General features: G+C 38.6%; 2 protein-coding genes across 3 annotated transcripts; one reads left to right on the forward strand and one right to left on the reverse strand.

Annotated features, from left to right (window-relative positions):
- Positions 1-3,943: 3,943 nt before the first annotated feature.
- Positions 3,944-22,256, reverse strand: LOC113036437 (uncharacterized protein C14orf132). 2 transcript variants are annotated; one of them, XM_026192799.2, is made up of 2 exons: positions 21,989-22,256; positions 3,944-4,814 (listed from the first exon to the last, which is right to left on the reverse strand). In XM_026192799.2, the coding sequence occupies exons 1-2, from the start codon at positions 22,013-22,015 to the stop codon at positions 4,596-4,598; spliced, it is 246 nt and encodes an 81-aa protein (XP_026048584.1). In that variant the 5' UTR covers positions 22,016-22,256; the 3' UTR covers positions 3,944-4,595. The 2 variants fall into 2 exon arrangements, 1 of the variants encoding a protein (XP_026048584.1); XR_003274457.2 differs by lacking the exon at positions 21,989-22,256 and adding an exon at positions 9,202-9,585 and having other exon boundaries at positions 4,674-4,814.
- Positions 22,257-23,480: 1,224 nt separating this feature from the next.
- On the forward strand, positions 23,481-25,178 carry LOC113024930 (uncharacterized). The gene is made up of 3 exons (XM_026172234.2): positions 23,481-23,821; positions 23,920-24,202; positions 24,335-25,178. The coding sequence occupies exons 1-3, from the start codon at positions 23,559-23,561 to the stop codon at positions 24,986-24,988; spliced, it is 1,200 nt and encodes a 399-aa protein (XP_026028019.2). The 5' UTR covers positions 23,481-23,558; the 3' UTR covers positions 24,989-25,178.
- Positions 25,179-27,747: the final 2,569 nt, after the last annotated feature.

Raw genomic sequence — 27,747 nt, forward strand, 5'->3', positions numbered from 1 at the left:
AAACTGATGGGTTAAAACTACATAGTGCACAACAGCATGTTGATAACTAAGTACTCAGATAACACACACCAATTAGTTAAACTGCAGGAATGTCTTAAAGACATAAAGACCTGGATGGCCGCTAACTTTCTGCTTCTTAATTCAGATTAAATTGAGGTTATTGTACTCGGCCCTGAAAAGCTTAGAAATATTGTATCTAACCAGATTCTTACTCTGGATGGCATTACCTCGGCCTCCAGTAACGCTGTGAGGAACCTTGGAGTCATTTTTGACCAGGACATGTCCTTCAACGCACATATTAAACAAATATGTAAGACTGCTGATTTGCGCAGCATCTCTAAAATTAGAAATATCTCAGAGTGACGCTGAAAAACTAGTTCATGCGTTTATTACTTCCAGGCTGGACGACTGTTATTCATTGGGGCGATCGTGGCTCAAGAGTTGGGAGTTCGCCTTGTAATCGGAAGGTTGCCGGTTCGAGCCCCAGCTTGGACAGCCTCGGTCGTTGTGTCCTTGGGCAAGACACTTCACCCGTTGCCTACTGGTGGTGGTCAGAGGGCCTGGTGGCGCCAGTGTCCGGCAGCCTCGCCTCTGTCAGTGTGCCCCAGGGTGGCTGTGGCTACAATGTAGCTTGCCATCACCTGTGTGTGAATGGGTGGATGACTGGATATGTAAAGCGCTTTGGGGTCCTTAGGGACTAGAAAAGCGCTATATAAATACAGGCCATTTACCATTTACCATTATTATCAGGATGTCCAAAAAACTCGCTGAAAAGCCTTCAGCTAATCCAAAATGCTGCAGCAAGAGTCCTGACAGGGACCTGAAAGAGAGAGCAGATTTCTCCTGTATTGGCTTCCCTTCATTGGCTCCAGATCCAGAATTGAATTCAAAATCCTGCTCCTCACATACAAGGTCTTAAATAACAGGCCTCATCTTACCCTAATAAACTTATAATACCATACCACCCCATTAGAGCACTTCGCTCTCGCTCTGCAGGCCTACTTGTTGTTCCTAGAGTATTTAAAAGTAGAATGGGAGGGAGAGCCTTCAGTTTTCAGGCCCCTCTTCTGTGGAACCAGCTTCCAGTTTGGATTCGGGAGACAGACACTATCTCTACTTTTAAGATTAGGCTTAAAACGTTCCTTTTTGCTAAAGCATATAGTTAGGGCTGGACCAGGTGACCCTGAATCCTCCCTTAGTTATGCTGCAATAGACGTAGGCTGCCGGGGGATTCCCATGATGCATTGAGTTTTTCCTTTCCAGTCACTTCTCTGCATTGAATCATACCTGTTATTAACCTCTGTCTCTCTTCCACAGCATGTCTTTATCCCGTTTTCCTTCTCTCACCCTAAGCAGCAGCAGATGGCCGCCCCTCCCTGAGCTTGGTTCTGCCGGAGGTTTCTTCCTGTTAAAAGGGAGTTTTTCCTTCCCACTGTTGCCAAAGCGCTTGCTCACAGGGGGTCATATGATTGTTGGATTTTTCTCTATATCTCTTATTATAGGATCTACTGTACAATATAAAGCGCCTTGAGGTAACTGTTGTTGTGATTTGGCGCTATATAAATAAAATTGAATTGAAGTATAACTGAAGGATGGACGCAGTCGGCAGAAATATTTACTACCATTTTAATGATGCTCAGTTATCCTTCACACTATTACACCAATAGCAGCTGAACTGTTGGTACAAAGCAGGATGGAGCCGTGCTTCCATGGTCCATGGTTTCCCTAAAAACGTATTAGACCAGGAAATGTTTTTCCAATCTTCTGTTGTCCAATTCTGGTAAACTGTGCATATTGTAGCCTTGGTTTCCTGTTTTTAGCTGAAATTATGTCATTATTAAGGTTAAGAGAAATTGTGGGTTGCAATTATATTTTGGGTAAAACAGCCCTTAATTGCTTTTTATATAATTGTGTAATGCATTAACAGTGTGTGAATGTATGCGTGAATGGGTGGATGACTGGATATGTAAAGCGCTTTGGGGTCCTTAGGGACTAGTAAAGCGCTATATAAATACAGTCCATTTACTTGTATGTAAATGGACTCACTTTAAGTGACATTTTATCACCAGACTCTGGAGTTTCCCTCAGATCCTGGAAACAGGCGAACCTCAGATTTTTCTTTTTAACTGAACTTGCAAGTCTCAACTTTCTTTCCATTACTTCTGACCTCTTGTGATCTTTCCTCATCTCTCTGATTTCTTATCTCTTTGTCCTCTCTCTGCTCTTGTGTCATTCTTTCTTTGCTGTTGCCTTTATCAAAGCTAATTCCTCCTCTAACAATCTCAGTGATTGGAAGGAAGCTGAAAGCAAATGGCACTACACTTTTTAAATGATGTATCCACCATCATCATAATGGGGCAAATGTAACCCTGACCGAAAGATATGCCTCCGCATGACCTCTCCTGGTTGTTAAATTTGAACAAATCACTGCTCAATCCCATTGAGCCCCATTTCTTTCTACAAAGAGTTTCTTTCCTCTGGGCTTTTAAAGGGTGCCACAGCTTCTTGAAAGAAAACACACTGGGACAACTAGATTTTGCTGGAGCACTGACTAATGAAAAAAGCACTTTAGTCATGGCATAGTTGTTCTTGCAGCTCAAAACTGACATAATTGATTGTTCATTACAGCTCTGCTGTAAGTATAAGCATGCTTTGGATTTCTCAGTGTGGACAAACAGTAAATACGGCGCTGTAGTGAGAGAGATTGAAAGATATATTTATAAAGCTAAAAATATACACATTAGTAGCTCATAAAGTTGGCACGCCATTTGTCCCAGACTTATTTTGAACATGTTAATATTCCGACCCTAAAACAAATGTTTATACATTGTAAACACATAATGTTAATATGCACAATATATCATCTAATTTCCAAGAAGTAGAGTGAAGAATTTTGTTTTTATTAACTGATCTCTTTAAGTTCTAAAATGTCCCTAAATTCCTACTGATTCAGTAGGAGTCTGGCTCTCTTAAGCAATAGGCTGTTTCCCAAACTGCCACTAGCTCCCTGCTACAGGTCATTTCAGTTCATTTTAGTCACTAAACTGGCCTTGACTCGCTGGTGCCTTTTGGAGCATTTTTAGTGATGTAAGACATTTGTGCTCCAGTTTTAGTCACTGAATGAATTCATTTGTATCAATCTGGAACTATTTTAGCAGGTATTAGTAGATATTAGACTGGTGACCTCTCCAGGGTGTGTCCCGCCTCTTAACCTATCACAGCTGGAATAGGCTCCAGCACCATGGGGGGAAATGTATGTATGAATGAATGGAGTTTCTCCCATTAAGGCGCATCCATAAAGATAAAAATAACACTCTTTACACTCTTGACTCCAGAAAGCCAAGAGAAAACCTAAATGTAAAGAGGGAAACCTGAGGCATCAAAATGTGAATCCACAGAGGAATGGGTCATATCACAGTAAGCATATTACTGTGCAGGTTTCCAGCAGTATGTTTGCTGATAATAAAAATAAAAACTCATCGGTGCACTGGTTGCTCAAACCTCTGACCATTAACTCATCAGTGTGAAGCTTCAAACAGTTGACATCCTTCTGGCTTCTGGTCCCCGTAAGAGATCAGGCTCTTGATCTTATCTAATCCTTTGTGGTTGTGACGCTGACCTCTGCTGAACCTGCAGAGTAACCAGCTCAAAATCAGTTTACGTAATAACTGACCCGTGCAAGCATATTACTACAATTTTAGGACCATAGCTTTTATTCTGTCCAGAGTCCAAAATAAATAACTCATAAATAATAAATTTCCTATTTTGCTCAGGTAGCAGTGCCTAGTAGAAAATGCTAATACACTGTTTGCACGGAGGCTAAAATAAACATCGCTGTGACACTTTTAGTCCTTCAGCTTTAAAGGGCGAGCCCGAGGACAAGTTTCTGTGGCCTTTAACAATCAGAATTGTTTACAAAGAAGTGCACAGGATTAAAACTGAGTCATAGCCATGGTTTTAATGCATATTAAACAGGTTACACACAAAGGAAACCAATGAATTATGATAGTGCTCTCAAATGAAGCATTCTAGAAACAGGCAGAACAAGGGTAACAGCAGAAATGTCTTTAAATCTGTGCATTGCATAAGGGAACAAAGGTCTGTTTTTAACTGTAACATGTAGTTTTCACTTTGGAAATTTTAAAAAAAGGGAAAAGTTCCTGCATCGTGTAACAAACTACATGATGTACATGCACGTCATCTGAGTTTGGCCAATGAGCCATTTCGTCACATTTTACGTTAAAGTGAACTTCTGTACCAACATATATCACAACCTTAATTGTTGCTTTCCTTTTGTGGTTGTGGAACTGTACATATGAACAGAAAGATTCTGTGAGCTAATTATTTCAATATGATCGCTGATTTTACGTTTTGAAAAAGGAGTGGGGTGACGGGGCTGTGGGAATAAAGACTCCCATGCAAATTCCTCTGCAAAATTCAAACTGATGCTTATATTTAAAAGAAAAATAATCCATGGGATCAGTCTTAAAGTAAGGCTATTTTACAACATTTCTAGAGAAAGTATATTTTCAAAATATACAAGAGTTGCCATGTCCGACAGCAGCAGAATTTTTTTGTTCCACTCTTCTACTTTGTCAGAAGGCACAGGCACAAACCACAGCCACCACCACTATGTTGCCAATTGTTGCCAGGACAGCAATCCACAGCCAAATGGTGTCACTGGACACTTTGCCGTCATCCTCGGCTTCCGAGGGCCGCGAATAGCCAGCGTTGAGGTTGGACGTGGACGTCTGCAAGGACGTGTTGCCGTTGTACGGAGAATCCATGAAGGCCCCGCTCACAGCCGGGAATTGCTGCCAGGCAAGTAGAGAAAGAAAAACAAAACTGGGTGATTAATAAAGTCAGGTGCAACAAAACGAATGACAAGCTGAAATATGCGATTAAATAGGGTTTTAATCTGGTACGCAATATTTTAAGGTCTTTAACCTACAATGTAGTGATGAATTGGTGATATAAAAATGAAAAATATTGCAAGTGAGCACCGTTTTCAGTACAACATAAATAATAGAGTGATGAAAGGCACAACTGGAAAATGATATTTTCTGTTCAGGTTAAACAAACAGCTGCTCCTGGTCTCAGGAGAGCTAGCGTACAGTGACGAGAACGCAGCATCTCAAAGGGATTAATTCTCAGACGGATTAACAGTCCGTCACATGCTTCACGTTACTAAAAGCTGCAGAGGCAAACACAAAGAGGATGAAAGAGAAAATCAGAAAGCAAACAAGGCACAAAATGAATCCCATTTTTAGTCTCAGGTGGAGGTGTTTGTCCTCTGTGGGCTTTCATATTATCCCATCAGACAGGAAAGAGATGCAGCCAGCATTTGTAGAAATACGAGCACACGCTCATGTATGTTTACGCTCTTCTTCCAGCCCTACGCACACATTTACACGCATGAGGTCCAAGCCACCTCAAGTTTTAGCCACTTGCTTAGGTTATGTTGCTGTCACTATTCATCCCGGAGGTGTGACACACACGCACGCGAGGTTGAAACTCAGGATGCGTCGGCGTAATCCGCTGTAACGTTTCTCACAAACTCACCAGAACACCCAAACACAACCACACAGGGTGTCTTATACTCTTAAAGCAGAGACTGCACAGTCTGCGATACAAACAGACAGCCCAGTGACCATTAATAATTCTAGTTTTCACCCTGACAGATGAAAAGTTCAGCTGAGTTTGACCCTTGGACTTGTAGGTATTTAGGCATGTTAAGGAGCCGTTCTGTGATTGCTGAGCAACATAATGTTCAAACTTGACTGTCCAAAAAAGGTGAGTCGGATCTGACTGTGTCTGGAAATGTTCATTTATTTGATCAATAGTATATTTTTAAGAACTAAACATTACTTCTTATCTATACTCATTAGTTTGTTATTTATTTCTGATCACTGCGATCACCCCCACTGGAATAGGGGACGGATGATTTGAATGTAGCTCTTCAAATGTCACGTTCATCCGATGAACAAATGTTTCTGACGCTGCGTCATTGTGACTGCAGCTGAGGTCAGACCTTTGTGACTGTGAACACAGCTATGGCTCTGGGATGTTTCAAACATCAGGTTCAGTTTGACCCCAAGAGCTTCTCAGGCAGCGTTTATGTCCCCATCTACCCTCTGTACGACCTAACTCCAGATGTGACTTCAGGGCAAATTTCACTCATACAGATATTTTTTGTTTTTTGTTTTTAAGAACTCACTTCGTTATCACTGAATATTTACAAGAGAACTCTAGCTGAGTTTAGTGAATATGCTTTCTGTACAAGGAAGCAGATATTTTTACCTTTGTGAAGTTTAAACGCTAATTTTGAGGAATGAGCAAAGAGTCATTTGAAGCATGACATGAGAACATGGTTCAAATGCCTGCTAGTTTTAACTAGTAAGACTTCTTCTGTCTTCACACCAGATAAAGTACACAAGATTTAATGTTTGTTTGGTTTTATTTTAGTTTTTGGCATGAACTATCTTTGTATCTCATCACTCTTTGACCAGCTATTGGGCACAAAGACAAAAAACTGCCAAACAAATCCAGATTCAGGCACAAATATTGAACATAATGATGTATAAAACAGCTAATCCTCGATTTCAATGCATAAAAATCCACTGATCACACGAGGATCAAGCAGAGCTTAGGCTACATGTCCCAGCCAAGCAGATCGCAGAGCTTGTAGTGTACATATTAAATCCAGCGTATGTACAGTATGATGATGTTTTCCAATATACACGATCGTTCATTCCCAGCTGTCTCATCTTATCCAAAAGCAGCTGCATGTTTTCATACCGTCCTTGAAAAAAAGGAAGAATTTAAAACATTGCAACCATTAAGATGTGGCAGCATAATTTATGAGAAAACTTTGTGAGTGCCCACAGACGCCATCTAATATCTATATTTAATTAAAACTGCCTCCTGGGATTTTTCACAAGTGAATGCAGGTTTGGAGAAATTTATCATAAACCAAGCAACATGCAGTCTAATCATACAGAAAATCTAACTATATACATATATAATAGGGGTGCAACGATACTCGTATCGATACTGAACCGTTCGATAGAGTGCTTTCGGTTCGATACACATATGTATCGAACAATACAAATTTTTTTATTTATTTTATCAACTTTTCTTCTGACGATGCTGTCTGTGTTGAGAGCTCAGTGGATCTGCGCTCGACTCTTTTCCAAAGATGAGTGATTTCTCGATTAGATAGATTTGTTTTGTTTTTTATTTTGTTGTTTCAGCAACATTAAATTTAAAAACTGTACTTTTGAGTTAAAATATATATTTATAATTTTAATAAATGACAAATTAAAAAGGCATGAACTTTTCTTTTGTATCGAAAAAATATTGAACCATGTCACCAAAGTATCAAACCGAACCGAACCGTGAATTTTGTGTATCGTTGCACCCCTAATATATATATATATATATATATATAATGAAGGCAAAGCATACTGTAACAGTGGGAGTGGTGAAATCGCTCACTTTTTCATTAGAAAGTCTGTGCCCAGAGGCAGTGTCTTATTCTGCGAGTAAAAGGAAAAGGTCATCAAGAAAAGCAGCATGAGCATGAGCAAGTGTTATTACACCACATGGTTGGAGGACAAATTATCCAAAGATATAATGAGTTTGTTTTTAGGATGACACAGTCTGAATTCAAATAGTTTCATATACTGTACGCTATGACTCCACGTGGTCAACTGAAAGTGGAAGTCGGGTCGTACTGTATGGGTGCTTACACATTAAGATCTAATTTCTGATTTTAGTTCTTTTTTTTTTTCATTTTACCTTTATTTGTTTATTTGAGAAAAAAAGCTCAGTCTTTGGATGGAAAATCTGATATTAAAAGCCTGTGGCGACACGAGAAAGGATTCGGCAAATGAGTTACAAATTAATGAATTAATGAACCGCGGCACATGCAAATGCTGTGCTCTTAGATGTGAACCAAAGACATCCACTGCAGTATTGTACTACAAATACAATACTTTTCAGCAGTGTTTTTACATACAACCAGCCACACACACTTAACCACACATCTACTCTCACACACAACAAGCTTACAGTCACTGCACTGAGCAGTGTGAAAAGGCAGCAATCTGTTCAGTCACATTAAAGTTATATAAGGAAGTGACGTCTTTCAGTGCTACAGCATCTTCATAGTTTTACTTTAAGTGCTGTTTTTTCACACTTTAGCTCAACATTTTCACTGTGTCCCAATCTCAGAATTGTATGTGTCTCCAGCTAAAAACGACTGTGTTTATTTCTGGATTGTGCATTATAAGATCTAGAAAAATCTAAGCTTGTACTGCAAACTGTAAATAAAGAAATCTAAAGAAAGACATTGAGTGTATATCGTGAACCATATCAGAATTGTTTCAGTTAATTTTCTGTTAAATATTGGATTTATCTAACTCATTGTTTTGCTTTCATTTTTTAGCCACTATACTATAGTAGGTGTGGTATAAAAAACAGCTTTAAATTCATCTGCAGAATTCATCTCCACAAATACGCTGATATATAACTGTATCTTGATCAGTATGATATAACTGCAATAGAAATGTTGCAAATTAAGTCATATAATAAGTGAGGTTAATCCTCTTCTAACTGGATACCGCACGGACTGAGTACTAGATAACTGAGATTTAATTACAGACCACACACATCTAGAAGAAATACCAATCACCAATCACACTCAGAGTGAGAAAGGGATTTAGCAGTGATAGAAACACACCTTCAGTCAAGAAAAAAGCTAAATAGAACCCTAAATTAAAATACATAAATAAACATAATCTTAATGCATATCTAACTCTCAACAAATAGACAATCATATTCAGCCTGTTGCTGGTCCTGAAAATACAGATCACCTTCTTGTTCACTCTCAAACGCTCTAAAGTAACAAAACAAGTCAAGTGCAAAGCTGCTGGGATACTGAATTTGAGAATGCACCTTACACATGCTTGATCCTCTGTAAGTGTCTGTAAATTCGTCCAAGTTTAACATGCCTTGCATCTGATGCACGGGACATTTTGTCATGCTTTTGATACCAAGAGCAATCTCCATTAAGATCATACGAGTGATTAAAAGTTTCCAAGTGATTCCAGGAATCCTTATACAAAAATCGATGTATCTAAAACACACCATATAATGACAAACAAGCTAGAAAGAAAGTATGAAAACAGAGAGTTGTACCTACTGCCGGCTGTATGCGAAGAAAGAAACCAGTTCTTAGGATGCGGTCTGTCTCGTCCTACGCTCTGACTTAGAGTGCATCCAGAAACAGAGAGGAGCTGCGCTTCATGAGAATGAGAGACCTAACTGCATCTGAGAGAGACACAGTATACACTGAGAGAGAGAGACAGAGAGAGAGAGGTATCCTTTCCAGTGAAAGTGAGAGATGAGTGTACACTGTGAGAGCATGTGTGTGTGTGTGACAGCTATAGAGATCCCACTGTGAGAGTATGGATGTAAAAATGTGCGTGGGTAAGGGTGGGAGTGGTTTCATCTCCGAAACAGCTGAGCTGGAGGTTTCTAACCTCACTCTGACAGACTATTTATGTATCAGTGAAGGAGAGCCCTGACGGACGGCGAGAAAAGTGAAAAATGATGTTGTTCAGCCGCAAATGAGAAGAGCAATAGGGCGGAGGTTTGAGATGCATCCACTAACAGATTTGAACCAGCGGCACTGTGAGCACTCGGCATTCGACTCAGCTTGCTTAGTCAAATGCATGTTGGCATTTCGGGAGCTCGTGTACAAATATTAACAGCATTCATCTGCATGTACGAGTGAAGCCATATGGACAAATTAGAGAACATGTGTGTAAGATAGCATGTCTCGCAGCTTGTGTGCGTCATGCTCTGTGAATCCATGCAGAAGACAACTGTCTCAACATGCAAGTTGTCTCAGTCATTGTTTAAGACCGCCGTACTCTTTGTTAAAACATGAACAAAGGGTTGGTCAAGTATTTGCACTAATACACAGCAACAGTGCCTCCTGCTCATCCAGTTCAGGGTTAAGATGGGTCTGGAGCATGTCACAGCTGTCAGGTCACCAGTCTGTCGAAGGGCCAACACAGAGAGACAGACAACGATTTACACTTTAGATTCACCAGTTAACTTAACATGCATGTCTTTGGACTGTGGGAGGAAACCAGAGTAACCACAGAGAAGGCATGCAGGCACAGACAGGACATGCACACTCCACACAGAAAGGTCAGTGGATTTGAACCCAAGACCTTCTGCTTTGATGCAAAACTGCTAACCGCTAATACTAATGCTTAATTAGTAATTCACAAATAACTACTATATTATTAGTTACAAGCCCCAAAACAGAAACATACAAGTAAAGGAATGGAAAGAGAAGATGTTTGCAAAGAAATAAAGAAACAAGAATCAGAGCAGGTCTTCTGCCTCTTAACTTTTCACTTCCCACCCGTCACGCCGTAATATGTAAACTTTTATCCTCCTAACTCTATCCTGATGTTTGCCTGAGACTTCTGCCTCTGCTTCTACAAATCTTTATGCCCTGCTTTTGACCTCCTCTACATCTTTCTCGCTCTTCAAATGTAGTGACATCATCACCCATAAAATTAACACATTGCTGTTTTGCTTTCCTTCTCACATCATCTAACCTGCTATTTTTTCCTCCACTATCCTTTCATGAATCTCTCCCTATTTCCCTGTGCATCACTTTACTCTCTTAATTCAAAGCATGATAGTATCATCCCTCCCTAGATGATGTAGCGTATAGTGCTGCAGGACTTGTAGTACTGCCGAGATATATCTATATATATTAGAATTAGAGATTTCTTCTGTTCATCTGCTTAGAATACGTTGGCATTTGAGTCTACTCTCTGTGCCCATCTGCATGTGCATCCTGTTGTTGCTTAGAGTGAGGAAGCACATGTGTAGCCTTTATGTTTCTGCATGAGCATATGTGTTGGCATTCATTTGCTTGTCTCTGCTCTAAATGAACAGGTGCAGGAAATGCATGCCTATGTAGATATAAAGCTTTATTCTGTGTGACTGTGTGGTTGCATACACGTGTAAATGTATATGTGTCCAGGACAGGCATGGTTTATAAAGTTATGTAATGTGCTTCTACACTGAGGGCAAATAGAGAAAGCGCCTTTTGTAATCCCACACTCATGTACACACAAGACACAAATGAATGCACACACATATGCTGCAGAAACACGCATTCATCAATCACTGAAAGCGCACAGTTATCTAAAATTAGAGGGGATTGAAGTGAAGAGAAAAAAGATGGAGAGAATAAAGAGGTCCATACTCACAGATGTTTTATTAGATATTCGTCTTCAGAGACGTAGTGTATCTTTATATTTAAAGTGTGTTTCAGCTTTATATGCAATATCTTTAAAGACTGGGAAGATTATGTTTTCATTTCACCTTTGACAGGTTAGATATTGCCATAACTGGGATCTTTGGTCCATATGGTACTTATTTAAGAGAAAAACATGGATGGAAGAAAAAGGGGAAGAGAGAAGGAGAGACAGAAGAGAGAAAAATAAAAGGCTGAATAAACAGCCTCACAGCATCCAGCTGTTCATCTTCTTTGTGAAACATCTGTCATAAAATTACAGGCAGTGAAAGCAGAGGAAGGGGAAGAAAATACAGATGAAAATGATGCTTAGCTACTTCTTTATTGATAAAGTTTGCACAGTTAGCTCTGGACTGCTCTGTACCCTCACTAGGCATTTTCTGCATGGTTTTATTATATAAGGAATGTTATAATGTGTTATCTATACATTAGATCTGTAGAATCTCCCCCCAAAACACTTCTGTAACAGAAGAGGCTCTCGCTAATAGGCACAGGTTAGTTAGCATGATCCAGAGCATTTTAAACATGCAATCTATAGAGGATTTATATCTGATGAACCAGCAAACATTTCTACCTAAAAATGTACTTATTGGCTACATGATGTTATTCTTTAATAATAAATCTGATATTTGTTCAGTAATGGAAATGCTTATTTTAAAAAATGTCAGAGATGCATAGAAAAGAAAATAATATTCAAAATGAACCAGTTCTTTGATACAGTCTTTCTCCAGCCATCTATCCATGTTGTTCTAATTCGGTGTCTTGGGAGATCTGGAGTCTATCCCAGTTGTCAGGTCAAGAGCTGAGGTATAACCTGGACAGGTCATCAGGGCTAACATTGACAACTCATGCTGACACTCACACCTACTACCAGCTACCACCCTGAGCACACCCAACTTTACCTGATCACAAGTCTCAGTTTTACTACACAAGATAATTTAAATAAATAAATAATCAAATGGAGTAATAAAGCAAGCTTGAGTGGCTTATGGTTCTGAGGCCACGGCACTGGGTTATTATTCTGTGATTAAAAGAATAAAAGATCAAAAAGGTACAATATATGCCAATCATTAAATTACATTTGTAGAGTTTTACAGACCTGCTGATATTGTCTCCTGCTTGCAACAAGCCTTAGAGCCTTTGAGACAAACCTAGTTTAACTGAGTTCATTTTAAATCACACCCAAGACATGATGGTTTGCCCTGAAATAAATGACACCAAGCAAACTAAATCAAAATGTAGTATGCAGCTGAAAATAATTTCCATAATTTATAAGTTAATGAGCCATGTGATGAGAAGAAATGTCTAAGGCGAACTTTAGCTGAATGAATTCATGATAAGAATTGAAGCAGCAATTGTGCGAGGAGAGGGGGAAAAGAAACAAAATGAGCAAGAAGACGAGAGAAAGAAAAAAAGAGATGACCGCACTCGGTGATGAGCAAGTGCGAGTACTCTGCAGAAGAGCCTGCTCTTATGGCTGGTTGAATCTTTGCTTAGTTTTGCTGGAGGCTTCAAATCCTGACTGACAAACAAAGAGCAGCATTCACTCAGTTATTGTGTGCTTCAGACACACACACATACAGTATAGGTAGTGTAACTTAATGTCACTTATGCATTCAATTGCAAAAAAGGATTAAAGGATTTAACTGAATTTATCAGTTAAATACAGTGGGGCAAAAAAGTATTTAGTCAGCCACCGATTGTGCAAGTTCCCCCACCTAAAATGATGACAGAGGTCAGTAATTTGCACCAGAGGTACACTTCAACTGTGAGAGACAGAATGTGAAAAAAAAAATCCATGAATCCACATGGTAGGATTTGTAAAGAATTTATTCGTAAATCAGGGTGGAAAATAAGTATTTGGTCAATAACAAAAATACAACTCAATACTTTGTAACATAACCTTTGTTGGCAATAACAGAGGTCAAACGTTTACTATAGGTCTTTACCAGGTTTGCACACACAGTAGCTGGTATTTTGGCCCATTCCTCCATGCAGATCTTCTCGAGAGCAGTGATGTTTTGGGGCTGTCGCCGAGCAACACGGACTTTCAACTCCCGCCACAGATTTTCTATGGGGTTGAGGTCTGGAGACTGGCTAGGCCACTCCAGGACTTTCAAATGCTTCTTACGGAGCCACTCCTTTGTTGCCCGGGCGGTGTGTTTTGGATCGTTGTCATGTTGGAAGACCCAGCCTCGTTTCATCTTCAAAGTTCTCACTGATGGAAGGAGGTTTTGGCTCAAAATCTCACGATACATGGCCCCATTCATTCTGTCCTTAACACGGATCAGTCGTCCTGTCCCCTTGGCAGAAAAACAGCCCCATAGCATGATGTTTCCACCCCCATGCTTCACAGTAGGTATGGTGTTCTTGGGATGCAACTCAGTATTCTTCTTCCTCCAAACACGACGAGTTGAGTTTATACCAAAAAGTTCTACTTTGGTTTCATCTGACCACATGACATTCTCCCAATCCTCTGCTGTATCATCCATGTGCTCTCTGGCAAACTTCAGACGGGCCTGGACATGCACTGGCTTCAGCAGCGGAACACGTCTGGCACTGCGGGATTTGATTCCCTGCCGTTGTAGTGTGTTACTGATGGTGACCTTTGATTATATAATCTGATTATGTTCGTATTTTAGTCTTTTTCCTATTCATGATGATGTTTGAGCGCAGAGGAGTTCACAGGGAGCACGCCATGTGAACTCCTCTACACTCAACCATCATCGTGAATCCTGGTCTTGTTATCACTTGAACAACCAAGTCACGCTGCCATGTAACAAAATCACATGTACATGAATTACTGAATGTGTTACCTCATAGGTCATCTGACCTTATCAGGAATGCTTCTGACGGTTGTATGAAGCCAAGTTATAATGTAATACATAAAAGGAAACACTGAAATATTGCACCGGAGATTATACTACACTGCCAAGATATCATAGAAAATGAATGAAACACGTCACTGCATTAACATTTAAAGCCTCGGTAATGTGAATAAACGCAGACCAGAATGATACAGAACACTGTTAGACGGTCTAATGCACAACACTGTCGAATGATTGCTTTTTTCCATGTGCTCTAGCCAGGAGTTGCTTCCAGCACGATAGCATCTTGATACTTGCCCAGGAATAAGAAAATAATGACAAAACATGGTCCACTTACACCTTTAATACATCAATTGTTCCATATCCAAAGTTCCAGGTGAAGATGTAAATGAAGCTTCGGTTGCTCTGCATCAATAAATAGCAAGTGCTACAGAGGAGGAGTGAGCATAAAAGGAGTAACATTTTTATGGGCTGTAATTTCAAATGAAACTTTTCGAACAGCTCAAAAAATATCACCAAACATCCAAACCATTTTTGCAATTTGTCACAAAATGTCCAAAACCGGAATTTCCCAGGGAGACAAAGAGGTGCAACACTGAGAGATGAAGATTGAGGATATGTTAGAAAGATTATTATTAATTTTTATTTTAAAAAGGTAAGGAAATTTAAATCTTACATCTGATGCCCTCATTTATTTATAGTTTTTAAATAAGATATTTGATTCTACATTGTGATTATTAATTTTTTTTTATATCAAATTGAAGTATCTAAATTTTGTGTTATTCAAAGGCTGCATGAAAGTTTTAGGGAGTCTGATATAGTTTAATGCAGGCTAAACTATTTAGTTTGCAGTATTGTTGTACAGCTTACAGTAATGCACTGTGTTGGATTGGTGCAGAGCAGGCTGTGGTGTTCATGGTCAATATTGAGTTACATAAATAATAAATAACTTGAAAAATTTTATATTAATTTCATGTGTCTAGGGGTTGAAAATCAGCCATATATCTTGTGAAACATCTACTTATATTTTGTTAAAGTCAGTTAGGCGAGTCCATAAAGAGCAGTGAATACTGAAGTAACAGCACAGCTGATTACTGCCTGTACACAAAGAAAAATCTCCAGGAGCTTGCATTACTTTATGATCAGCCCACCTGTCAAATCCACTTTAATCCCTCATATTATATATATATATATATATATATATATATATATATATATATATATATATATATATATATATATATATATATATATACATATGTATATGTATATATATTAGGGGTGCAACGACACTCGTATCGATATTGAACCGTTCGATACAGTGCTTTCGGTTCGGTACGCATATGTATCGAACAATACAATTTTTTTTATTTATTTTATCAACTTTTCTTCTGACGATGCTGTCTGTGTTGAGCGCTCAGTGGATCTGCGTTTGACTACTCCGCCTAGGCTGCACTGTCGCGTGAAGATCCACTAAGCGCAGCGCAAGCTAGCAAAACAGGAGCTAAGCTCGTTGCAACATGGCAACTACCTCAACGCTACCTGAAATTGAACCTCCCCCACTCTCATTCAGATCTGGTGTTTGGAACTATCTTGGTCTCCATGTGAAGCGTGACCCTGATGGTAAGTGCGTCATGGACAAAAGTAAAACAGTATGTTGGATGTGCCACGCAATGCTCAATTTGTGGGAACTAGTGCGTTAGCGCAGTTAGCTTGTTAATGTGTTGACGGCGTCCAGCCCCACGCACGGGGTGATCCACGGTAACTTGTTAACGGAGATTTGCCGCGTTATGGCGTTAATGTCATTTTAATGAGATTAACGCTGACAATAGTGGGAACACAACGAATATGACTACACATTTACGCCGACATCATCCTAGTGTAAAGACAAGTGGAAGCAGACAAAAACAACAAGCATGCATGCTACAAACTTTAACCGAGTCATTTAGACAGCCGTTAGCACATGATTCTCCTTATGGGGACCTGATATGTTTAATATGCTGCCCAGAAGAAGCGTATAGTATAGCTTTTATTTTGGAAAGAGCCATTTCTCTGTAATAAACTCTCTTTTCCAAAGATGAGTGATTTCTCAATCAGATAGATTTTTTTTTTATTTTGTTGTTTCAGCAACATTAAATTTAAAACTGTACTTTTGAGTTAAAATATATATTTATAATTTTAATAAATGACAAATTAAAAAAGCATGAACATTTTTTGTATCGAAAAAATATTGAACCATGTCACCAAAGTATCGAATCGAATCGAACCGAACCGTGAATTTTGTGTATCGTTGCACCCCTAATATATATATATTAAAGCATACATTTAGGCAATGACATGTTCATTGCATATATCAAGTCTAAACTTAAATAGAAGATAGGAAATAGGAACTGTTCATCAGAAGTTAATTATCAAGTTTCTAAGGTGAAGTGTGAGTTGACAGTTGAATTATTTATGTAGCAATGTGCAGTTGTGTCCATCCTGTCTCATGTCTGACGTGTGATACTAATCTATCATGCCAACCATTGTGAATGAATAAAGCATCACAGAGGTTATAGTACGCCGCAGGGCATTTATGTGTCCTCCCCTCCGTGCCTTTATTTGTCATGACTTAAGTTATTTCTCAAGGCTATCTCAACCCTGTGCTGAAGGAACAAACACGTGAGGTGCTTCATGCAATGTTAAACGACATACAGACATTCTTTGAAATCAACAAAAAGACTTCCCAAACAATGTGAAGCACACAAAGTAGAAACAAAGAAACTTTGTAGGCACATTTCATACACAATGGCTAGTTTGGATTTACATAATTACATAATAATTGCATAAAAAAATTAAAACACCTTTAAAGTGCAAAACATAAAACCTTGTAAAGTATATTAAAATCAAGGAACCCAGTTTAAAGGAAATGTAAAAATAAAGAACCAAGGCAAAAAATAAGACACTACAGAAGTTTTCTCTGGAAGCTCGCTCCATATTTATAGTGCATGCTACCTTAACGCTTAATGCTTTTTCCATCTTTATGTCAAGACAGAACCTGCTCTGTAGTACATGATCATGCTCTGTCATAATATATATGAAGTACTGCTTTGCAACCTTTACACAGTAGGGGTCAAGAAGTTGTAGAAGTTGGTCAGAAAGTTAGTGGAAAAGCAAAATATTACAGAACGATTCATGTCAGCAGTTCAGCGTCTGATAAATAGAAAGTCTGGGTATTAAAGAAATGCATGACTCGCTAGTGTAACTGCTACAGAAACTGTTTATATACAGCTTCACTTTCAAACTTCCTCACTCATTTTTGCTGACAAAACACGGCTGAGAAAACACTTTAAAAGCACAGACTACCAAATAATTCACACTGGATGAAATGAACAACACCAAACATGGCTTGGAGCTAAATGTAGTTTGGTAAACCTAAGCTATGTATAAAAAAAAGCTTTACTTAGTTTATATACACACATACAGATAGATAGATAGATAGATAGATAGATAGATAGATAGATAGTGTGTGTGTGTGTGTGTGTGTGTGTGTGTGTGTGTGTGTGTGTGTGTGTGTGTGTGTGTGTGTGTGTGTGTGTGTGTGTGAATAAATTCACTATAACACAAAAATGTCTTGTGCAAGTCCAGCAGTCACATGTGCAGTCGATGATGCTGCCAATGTCACGTATTTGTTAAGGCCGTTGTGATTCTTTGCCATGTTGTTTGGGATGATGTGAGCCCTGAATACTGATGACATATGCTTTACGCGGAGGTCAAGTAACGGGTGGCAGCTGTTTGACTAATGTGCTGCCTGGGCATGCCTGAAAAGAAAGTGGGGTTCAATTCCAGGAGAGAAGATGTGATACTTAAAAAAAAAAACCTAATTCCCTTTGTATTGTGGTCCTATATTGATCAATATTTTAAAAAATATCAAATATGATTGCAGTTAAACTACTTAGATTAATGTAGTTTTACTTGTCCTCAGTACTGGACAACTGGACATCAGTAACAGGGAACTTCTTAATGCTGAAAACAAAATACAAAAAAAAAGTATGATCACATATTTTGGTCATAAATGTGTATTCAGGCAGAACAGCAAACGTATTAGTAGTTTTAGTTCTCAGTATTACATACATGCTTTACTTTACAGCCCTGTAGTTCTGTATAGATCACTGTATGAATGTGGGTAACTTATTTGTTAAACAAAGCAATACGAAAATCTGATCCATGTTTCTTTGTTTTGGATGAACTGGAAGAACGAGCTGCTCGTGATGGATCCAATTTGCTGTGTGTGCTACGCAGATGTCGCTCCGAAGCATCTGATAAACTCTTTAGCAGATGGTAATCTGACCTATATTTACATCGCACACACTTTGATTGGCATTGCTTAATTAAGACCAGTCTAACAGTCACTCCCAGAAAGAAAAAAAGGGGGTTGGGATTGAAAGAGAGGAAAAGGGTCAACAGAGGAGCAGTCTTGGAGGTTTGCTGCTCAAGGACACGCAGCATCTACAGGATTTGACAAATACATATTGAAAAAAACATTTCACTTGTTTCCTTTTTCTTTTAACTCTTCTGAAAGGTCAACCTTGAATTAGGCGGATTATGAAACTGATTTCTTTGCCACTATATTTTGTGCCATATTTAATGTAGTGGAAACATTATATTTACATCCTTCATCAGCTCAGTTATGACCTTTGAGCCTTTCACTTGAAAATACGTTCTTTTCTTAACAAAGTTTTGGAGATGCGTGGTTTTAAGGTAGCGACGATGTTGCAACACTGACAGTTAGTGTGGGGTGATTAAAGACCACACATTGAGCACATCTGATGAACTATCTAAGAACAGATGGCTATCAGATGAGGCTTTCCATCAAACTCCTTCAGCCAGACAGATTTCACGTCTGGAGCAGAGAAGCTCAATGAGTAGAGGATTAAAGGGAACTACCACTCAATTGAGGGATATAAAACTGTTTATTATTGGTTGAAAGAGTTTATATTTTAACCTACAGCACACATGCAGAAAGTCTAACCAGCTGTGTGGAAAAGCTTTGAGCTTCTGTTGCCATTACTTGAGCATGTCTTTGCACTGAGGGTGTGTTGATTTAGTGCCCATAAGCAGATGGTAACAGGAGACTTTGCACAACAGGGTACCCATCAGGAAATAGGTACCCAATCTCCAAAACTACTGTGTGTGATACAGTGACATCTCCTCTTTGTGCCTTTGCATCATACTGTTTGATATATGAAAGCTATTTTTGCCAAATTGGAAAAATTATTTATTTCCCCAAACAGCAGGTTTTCAGATGTGATAAATAAATACTTCTGTGGCATATTTCATCGGGAGTCTATTAAACTGTGTCTGTTATGAATGAATGCTGTCACAACCACTATCTTTTTTTACATTTTGTCCAAAGACATGTAAAAAAATGGTTTCTAACTGTCAATAACACTATTTAGTCCTTAAAAAAAATCCTTTAAAAATGACCCGTCATATCTGTAAGTTAATTTATCCTTTCCACATAAAGAAAGATGTATCTATTTTATATTTGCCATTAAATAATTATGATTTTTTTTTTAAAAAAGACAAGCTAATAGACAGCCTAGTTACTCAAATATTTTCTTATGAAAAAAGTAAAAAAATCATCTTTGGAGATGCACTATAGATGCTTCCTATTGCAAATAAAGCACTACAGTAAAAGTGACTCAGTTCCTCAAAGAGCACATTCAGTGATAATAGGAGTTTTACTGTGCTTGCACTTAAAAGCCTGTGGACATATTGCAAAACACATCTGTAGGCTTTATAGCCCTCCAATACCCAAACGGGTCACTACTGCAACATAAAACATTGCCCTCAGGTTATAGCTAAAGCTCAAGATCATAATTCAGAGGCTGGGAAAAAATGAGAGAAGAATATTCTTTCATGATTCAGAGTAACAGGATAGAGGCTGCTGTGTTAACCTTTAAAGAAAAAAGTCCAAGTTCTTATTTTTGTAAGCATGTTGTTCTTTGGATGCTATTTTAATGAAAGACTTTTAAATGAACTTAGTGGACTGGAAAGCTTCACTGGATAAAAAGTAAAATGTTGAGTTGCTGATGTGCAAAAACTGCTTCATTCATGCATCCTGAAAATGGAAAGCCCTCTATCTGACAGTGATGTGATTTTTTAAATTATAACACTTGAAGGCAAATCAACATACAGCAAAGGAATATGCATTCAGTTTGAGTCATGTGAGCAGTACCCTCATGGACAACGATGTCTTTGTGAACAAAGCTGTACCCCAAATTGTTCTCAACTGTATTTCAGTCCATGTGAGTGTATGGCTCATGGATACTTCACTCCACTTTGTTAAGAATTGGCAGAAAGACGAGAAAAAAGCAGCGCTGATGTGACTCAGTTGTTTAAATCAAGCGTGAGTCCTTGCTCGCGTGTCTACTTTGGGAGAAGCTACTGCACAGACTGCTTCTGACTCATATCTGTATGTCTGCTCTGTCTAAAATTGTACAAATAATGTGCAATTTTGTACTCTTCAGTGTACAAAAAGTTTTCTAATGATTCAGTGACTCAGTCTACACACTGTAGCTACAGTTCCCAAGTAATAATAAAGGCTGATAAAAGTAGACAGTGTGGGATCTGTACTTTGTCTACTTTTATAATAATTTCACTACAACACACTATGTCTGGAAAACCTTGATTACTATGAGATCAGGCTGTGGGCTTTTAAAGCGTTGATACTGGACAACATATGAACATTTGACCACTACAGCCAGGGAATCCAGTGGATGTAGCAGAAGTTGGTGGCATGGTCACTGTAAATGAGTGCAAAGTTGTTCTAAATGATAACCAGTTTTTAATAAAGGTCATCGAAAGGCATAGGTCCCCTGTAATTAAATGGAATTCCACTGTTAATTTTAAATTACAATTTCATTATATTTACCTACAAATTCTTAAAGGTAAGAGTAAGGGGGTCACAAATCAGGTTTTTACTTTAAACAAATCAATACTATAAGGAAATTTTAATATTTAAAAATTTATTACAGTAATAGTGTGCAGTTTAGTGGTAATATTTCCCCATCTGACATCAAAAGTACACTGTACTATGGAGTGGATTCACTTTGCCTTTTTACACCTTTAGATTCATTAGGTTGTTGTGTATGATGGGTTTTTCTATTCGTCTCTGTACTTTTATTTTACTAATTAAAATGTGATAAGGACTATTCTTGTTTTTCAGCTTACAAGAAAAGAAATACCTGTAAAAATTTGGTCTACGTGACTTTATAATGATGGAGCTGATTCTAACTCGGTTTTTTCTTTTCTTCCACTGTTGTGGTTTAAATTTAACTTTCAGACAGAGGTTTCTTCATGCTTGTAAAACACATGGAAGCCAAGGTTAAGCCACTCCATATCGTACAGTGTACTTATGACGAAAGACTGGGAAATATTGTTTGTTTTAAGCAAAATTGCCCAGAATTTATGCAGTACTTCAAATTTCTTACAGTATAATTTGTGTACCCTATTCTAGGGTAGCAAATCATCCTTTAAGTACTTCTAGGTAAATATAAATACATATTAATTTCAAACAAAATACAGTGAAATTCCATTTCATTACAGGGGAAGTATTATAACAGTGTTACCTCTTTGTCTTATGATGACACATTTTTATCCTGATGGGAGTGCTCTCTTCTAAAATCACATTGTCTCAATCAGTTTCTACCATGATCCAGTATCTCGTTATCTCCTCTTTAGTAAAAAAAAAAAAAACTTTTTAAATATCCTTCTAAAAATCATAAAGTGAGAGCTTATATGGATAACCATATTTCTGTTTCCTTACCTGTGCAGACATCAGTGATAATTCCATTGTCCCGGGGTCAAAGGTTGCCAGCTAGAGCATCTAAAGAAGGCGGTCTTTAAAGTAGAAGTCAGACAGCTGACAGCAAAGAAAATAAAAGGAGAAGAAAAACGAGTATGAGGGCTTCAAAACGGCACTGCTGTGCTTCACTCAGTGTACTTGTGAATGCTTTTCATGCTTCACAGAAGAGTTTCTTCTCTCAATACATGTCTCTCTCCCCCCCCCCCCCCCCCCCCCCCCCCTCACTCTCTCTCTCTCTCTCTCTCTGCCTTTGTGGATGTGCATGTTGCACATAAAGCATGCTGATATGGCTTTGGCACTAAACTCCACGTCTTCCTGTTACAACTTACTTTGGATTGAACCCCATAATCCCAAAGTGGATCCTTGAATTATGAATGAAGGAATGAATGAAGGAGTCACAGGCTGTGATTAAATCATGTAGATAATAAATATTTCCCCTATGTGTTATAGGTTATTATTTTGTTATAGTGTCTCTTAAAAATGTATTTTTGGCTCTTTGGCTCTTTGGGTGAGGGAAACCTTTGACTATAAACAAAAGTTTCCATTTCTGGTTTGTGTTTAGTATCTTTTGAAATGCAGCACACATTTAAATATGCATTTACATGTTTAGAAAGGTCCTAAAACAAAGTTTAAAATAGTCTCTTGGAGGATTTCCTCTTTATGTTTTATATTGATTTAGGTAGGGTAACAATATCTTAAAGATTAATTTACAGTTTTTTACAGACGCTAGGACACATTTCCCAATACTTAGGTCACTTTTGCAAAACACTTCACACAATCCTCCTAACTGACCGTCAGCTTGGCAAAGCAGTTCATTTCACATTCAAAATGCACTACAACTACCAAAACACTTCATTCAGGTCTCAAATAAACACATTCTTCCAGAACACTAGCAAAGGTTGACAGCCGACAAACACACTTTGTCACCCACAAAACAATGACCTAAAAAACACTAACAACATGTAGCATTACACAGTGTTTTCTTGTGTAAACCAAGGACACATCTCTGTTTATACAGTTTTTTACAGTCGCTAACAAGCGTTTGTCCAAACAGTTATCACATTTGCAAAACTCTAAACACAATTAGCACAGGATCGGTCTGTTGTGGCCATACCATTCACACATTTCATGTCGTGTTCACCCAATATGCAGTCAGTGAACACATTTCCACAATGCTTACATTTTCTTAACAGACAAGCTATACCTCCCAACAAAACTATGGACTGTTCTTGTAGTATCTACGAATGTTAACACACAACATCCCACAATAGCAAAAACAATATTCCAAACCGTAGATACAGTATAAAAACCTCTGCCCCTGCAATGATATCAGTACAAAAACAATATCAATATCAAAAATATATCTCAGCTGTAAACAAACAAACAATTGAATAATTGACACACAGCTGATTTATGTTGGGTAAATTGGGCCAACCACACCTTCTTCCATTCTGGCTTAGACTCATGGGGTTCATAAGGCAAGACCTTGAGGAGTGATGTTTTTGGAAACAAAAAAAAGACAAACACTGTAATGTCTGGTCGAGGAAGAGTAAGAGCAAGGGGCCCAGAGAGAAGAGCAGGCCCAAGGAGAGGGCAAGGTAGAGGTGTAAGAATGCGTGGTGGTGGCATTCCAAGGGCTGCAAGAACAGTAGTCAGTGATGAAATCCGTGCCACTATCATTGACCATGTAATCAACCATGGTCTTTCACTAAGAGAGGCTGGTGAAAGAGTGCAGCCCAATTTGAGGCGGTCAACGGTTGCCTCCATTATACGCACCTTTCAACAAACCAACAGGTAAGTATTGCATTTTACATGGATTGTTCCTATTCTCACTTGACATGTCAATATGGTCATACAGTAATGCATATGTTGAATTGTCTGTCTTTCTAAAGAATGCAACGTCTTCCACCCTCTGGGGGAAGAGGAAAGCTCCTCAGTAATGATCAGGAGCTTGCCATTGTGGAAATGGTTACTGCAAATAATGCAATAAAACTGCGTGAAATACAAACCAGAATTGTGGCGGACCATGAGATATTCGACAATATCGATAGAATCAGCCTCACAACCATTTCGCGGACATTGTCCAAACATAGAGTGCGGATGAAGCAGCTCTACACTGTTCCCTTTGAGAGGAACAGTGAGAGGGTCAAGGAGCTACGACGACAATATGTCCAGGTATAGTGTATATTCAATCCAATGTCCAGTTCTATAAGCTTTGCACTTTGCAAGTAGGTAACCTACACAATACTAGGTTACAGTACAGTATGGTATACAGTAATAACATGACTTACATAAACTTTGTTTCAGAGAGTTATGGAATTGGAGGCCAACCAGGCCCCTCATGAATTCATATACATCGATGAGGCAGGATTCAATCTGGCCAAAAGGCGTCGACGTGGACGGAATGTAATTGGAAAAAGGGCCACAGTTGATGTGCCAGGACAGAGAGGGGCAAACATTACCATGTGTGCAGCAATTGCAAATGCAGGATTACTCCTTCACAGATGTCAGGTTGGACCCTATAATACAGAGCGCTTGCTTGCCTTTCTCAATGATCTCCACCAGCGCCTGGTTCCAGAGCAGGGTCAGGAGGGTGAAAACATGAGGACCTTTGTAATTACCTGGGACAATGTGGCTTTCCATCACTTGCAAGCAATAACAACATGGTTTGAAGTCCACCCAAGACTGGTGAGTCTCTTCCTTCCACCCTATTCACCTTTCCTCAACCCCATAGAGGAGTTCTTTTCTGCATGGCGGTGGAAGGTTTATGACCATCAGCCACATGACCAGATGTCCCTCCTTGAAGCCATGGATGCTGGCTCCAGGGACATCACAGTTGACGATTGCCAAGGGTGGATCCGACATACCAGGCGGTTTTATCCCAGGTGCATCGACTTGGCTGACATCAGATGTGATGTTGATGAAAACATGTGGCCTAACCCTGAAGATCGCAGAGATTAGATGCAAAGTTTTTGCCTTTTTTTAGCCCCCCTCCCCCCCTTTTTATCTTGGCTTTTTGCTGTTGTTTTTTTGTTCAGAATGCTCTTGTGTGTTTCATGGATATTTTGTTCACTGTAAGCAATACTGTAAAACTTTCTCTGTCCTATCATACCGTGTTTCTACTGTACCTCCTGTGGTAAACAGTAAAGAAACAAAAGCTTGTTTGCTTTTTACTGGAATGCTTTTGAATGTGAACATTACTGTACATGTGGACATACAGTTACCAACCAAGACATTTCTGGTGTCAATATGGTGGACTGCATGTTTCGCATGCAAATACCTGTGAAACTGAAACATAAAAGTCTATGCAGTTTTTGTAATGTCAATAATAGCCAGTATTTTGAAACCTGGTGTACTTTGATTGACTGCATGTACCTTGTGAAGTGAAAACAAGTGTTATTCTTTGACAGACTAATTTCATTTTGAGTCAGATTTATAGTGTTTTTGTACAGTTAGTGTGTGCAGAGAAAGATGTGTTCTAATTTTGAAATGAGGAGTTAGTATATATTTAACAAAGTGTATTTTTGGGAAAGATATTATCCATTTGGCCAATTGTGTTTTGTAGGTGTGGGTCTGTGTTAAGAGTTTAGAAAAAGTATCTGAAGTATGGGTAGGCGCTTGTTAGCGACTGTAAAAAACTGTAATTTCAATATATGTTACTGGAATGAATCAGACATCATGCAGAATTCGTTAATATTTGTTTATGTATTTTTATTTTTTTGCACTAAGTAATCCCAAAATACAAGAATTTGTATACACACCATCCACTGATACACATACAATAGTAATGCTAATCTACTCGGTCTCCTCCATTTGGCCACAGGTTCTCATCCACATCACATCTTATGTCATCTTGGGCAATACACCTAGGAAAGAATCTTCTGGCTGCCAGAATTGAAGGAGTTGGAAAATTGAAGGAGTAACACCTGTGTAGATGTTCATCTACAATGAGAATCAGCTGTGGCTGGTTAAACTGCATTTTTAGATTTGAAATATGTTTCAATAAAATATTGCTGTTGGATTTTGCTGCCTTTTCAAGTTTTGCATTGTGTTATTGTTTTGGCCATAAGTTTAACAGTTTTGACAACAGTATGTAAGCACATGCAAAATGTCCTGTACGTACAAAGGTTTTTGGCAGTTGTTGTGTCTGAGTGAGAAGATGATTCATGAAATTTGAGAGATGTAGTCATTGAATGCATTTTGTGCCAAAACAATGATAACTGGTCCTCAGTTTAGCCCACATAGACTTCTGTTGTGCTCACTGTGTGAGGAGTTTTGCAAACGTGACCTAAGTATTGAGAAATGTGTCCTAGCGTCTGTAAAAAAACTGTAAATCTATCATTAAAAATTTCTGAAAAACAAAATGCAATAACTTTCCTGTTATTCAGTTCTTATTTTCAAACACTAAGTACTGATGACCATCCAGAAACAGCTAATTGTTTCCTGCTTTATATACCCCATGATTATTTCAGCAATAATGTTTTCACATCCAAATGTACCAGAGTGCAACAACAATAATTACACTACCTGGGACTCTGTATGCCGTACAAAGAGATACTTTTTGATGATGATACAAATTGCCTCTAATGACTGTAGACCTCTATAGTACTTTGTGCCCTTTGCAGTGATTTTCAAATGCATGACAAAATAGTCCCTGCTCTAACCCGTGTGTGTGTGTGTGTGTGTGTGTGTGTGTGTGTGTGTGTGTGTGTGTGTGTGTGTGTGTGTGTGTGTCATAATTTAGCGTGAGAAAATTACTCCACATTTATGTGCCCTGCATGTCCATGTGTAGGCCGGGCTGTTTCAGAGCTTCGTTGTGCAGTACAGAGTTTGTCACGGTGCCTGAGGGCTGGTGACTCCAGCTGTCAGTGGAGAGAGTGAGACACAAAGTCAACTTAAACAAAAGAGTGACAAGTGAAATGTGTACGATTCGAGAGAGAGGAAGCAGATCCACAGATTGAATCAGTTCGCTGCCAAAATTAGTTTGTGTGCTCACATCATGTTTATCAGTTAAAACCCACAGGAAGAAATGTGGTTTTACTGGGTACATTTCTTTATCACACTTCCACGTCCAATCACTGTAAAACACAACTTTAACAAATACAATAAAAAAGACATCATAGCCACAATTTTTTTCACATATTGTTTTTTTTAATAAGGCTGTTGTGTGAATGGATGAATGAATGAATTAAAAGTGCTATATATATAATAAACACTGTGAAACCCCTAATATAGAGAGTAAGTTCTTTACATTTCTTTTAATCTTTTTAATACGTGCATAATCGTTTTTCATAGACTACACAAAATGAGGGAAATTAGCGCTTTAAGGGTGATGCATTAAATGTGCGTCACTTGATTTATTTATTTATTTATTTTCTTTGCCACTTGGGGGCAGTAGAGTCGCTGCACAGTCTCTGAATGGTGTGACCCCCGCATCTTTTGTTCACTGTCGTGTAAGCAGCCACGGAACGCATTCTGGGGGCTGGGTGTTGGCTGTTCTTGATTCCTGTAAAGGCCAAGCTATTTTATGTAAATCATCTCCAATGCTGTGTCTGGAAACTCCCCAAATGCTTTTAAACTAATCGTATTTATCTGAATAAAAGTGAATAAAAGACAGATTTTTCTTTTGTCGTCAAACATTCTGAAGAACACATTTGCTGAATGATGTATGTAACGTAAAAGAAAGCACTGATTAGTCCACGAAAAAGTATTATTCCAGT

The sequence above is a fragment of the Astatotilapia calliptera genome, chromosome 14 (genome assembly GCF_964374335.1).
Source record: "Astatotilapia calliptera chromosome 14, fAstCal68.1, whole genome shotgun sequence".
NCBI lineage: Eukaryota > Metazoa > Chordata > Actinopteri > Cichliformes > Cichlidae > Astatotilapia > Astatotilapia calliptera.